The 1,331-nt window shown below is 68.0% G+C and overlaps 1 protein-coding gene across 1 annotated transcript in view; it reads right to left on the reverse strand.

Annotated features, from left to right (window-relative positions):
• MFAP1 (microfibrillar-associated protein 1) overlaps positions 1-1,272 on the reverse strand; it is a 2,431-nt gene extending 1,159 nt beyond the window's left edge. The window contains exons 1-3 of the mRNA XM_009994292.1: positions 1,217-1,272; positions 788-917; positions 325-570 (exon numbers count right to left, since the gene is read on the reverse strand). Coding sequence (XP_009992594.1) covers positions 325-570; positions 788-917; positions 1,217-1,272 — 432 coding nt within the window. The remainder of the gene's footprint in view (positions 1-324; positions 571-787; positions 918-1,216) is intronic.
• Between the last annotated feature and the right edge of the window lie 59 nt (positions 1,273-1,331).

Raw genomic sequence — 1,331 nt, forward strand, 5'->3', positions numbered from 1 at the left:
GGCAGGGACCATGGCAGCCGTCAGCCCCCCCACCAGCCAGTGCAGACCCCCCTCCTGCACTGCAGCCCTTTCCAAGGACAGGCCGTGTCCCAGGACTCCCCGCTTCCCGGTGCTGCCCAGGCTGGGGCTGCTGCATTGCTCCCCTAGAGCTGCACGTGGGCAACGTGGGAGCTGGCCCTGGGGCACAACCCCCTGCCCTCCCCTCACCCTCTGCAAAGCTGGCCATAGCCTTGTCCCACAGCTGCATCCTGCAGCCACTGCTGAGGAGCTGTGCCCTGCCCTGCAGCCGCCATCCCTCCCCAGAGGACAGCTGCCCCCCGCAACGAGCAGGAGGGTCTGCTCAGCCCCCCGGGCCCTCTCCCAGCACTGCCCCCGCACCCACTTGCGGATGAAGACGGGCTTGAGACGTGGCTCCATTTCGTCCTCGCTGTCCGTGTACTCCTCGTACTCGGACTCTGACTCGGATTCCTCCCCGGAGCGACCCTCATCCTCCAGCTCCATCACCTCCATCTCCTCTGTTTTCCTCTCCTGCGCCCGCTGACGCATCATCCCGCGCCGGCGCTCGATCTCCTGCGGGAGACACGGGCGCAGCCGTCAGACCAGCCCCACTTGGAGCTCCAGGACCACGTGCCTGGCCCTGGACACAGGCTGGACTCTCCCAGCCTCCCGCCCCACACACGAGGACGGTGACCCATGGGTTGTGTCACCTCCAGCTGTGCCACACATCCCGTGTCTGTGCCAAGGGCAGCCTGTGCCACGCGGGGGCTGCCCTGGGCTGTGAGCGCACCTCATCGTCGATCTCCTCCTCCTCCTCCTCGCTGGTGTCCTCCCGCTCCAGGCGCCACGCCTCCCCCTCCACCTCCGAGTCGCTTTCTCCGACCACCTCGGGCTCCACGATCTTGCGGTGTCTTGCCAGCCTGGAACAGACCCCAGTGAACTAGGGCAGCCGAGGGGCTGCAGGAGGCTCCTGTCCATGAGCTGCTCCCAGCAGCCTGGGTGGGGGCAGACCCCCCCTCGTTATTCCCAGGAGGCCGGAGTGCCCTGGCAGCTCCTCCTGTCTGTGCTCCCAGCAGGAAGCCTCCCCTCCCTGTCAGCATGAAGGCAGCAGCAGCTCCACGGGAGGTGGCAGACACCCATGGTCACTGCTGCTCTGTGTCACTGACCCTCCCACCACCCCAGCCCCTGCCTGTGCTTGTGTTCTGGACCCTCTTGTCACCTGCGCAGAGGGGCCAGAGCAGCTCCTGTGCTGTGGCAGGGCCCCGTGCTCCCCATCCCGCCAGGCAGGCAAACCCCCCGGGCACCACGGCGGGGCACGGCCCCGGCTGCCTGGG

The sequence above is a fragment of the Chaetura pelagica genome, unplaced genomic scaffold (assembly GCF_000747805.2).
Source record: "Chaetura pelagica isolate M959 unplaced genomic scaffold, ChaPel_1.0 scaffold233, whole genome shotgun sequence".
Classification (NCBI taxonomy): domain Eukaryota; kingdom Metazoa; phylum Chordata; class Aves; order Apodiformes; family Apodidae; genus Chaetura; species Chaetura pelagica.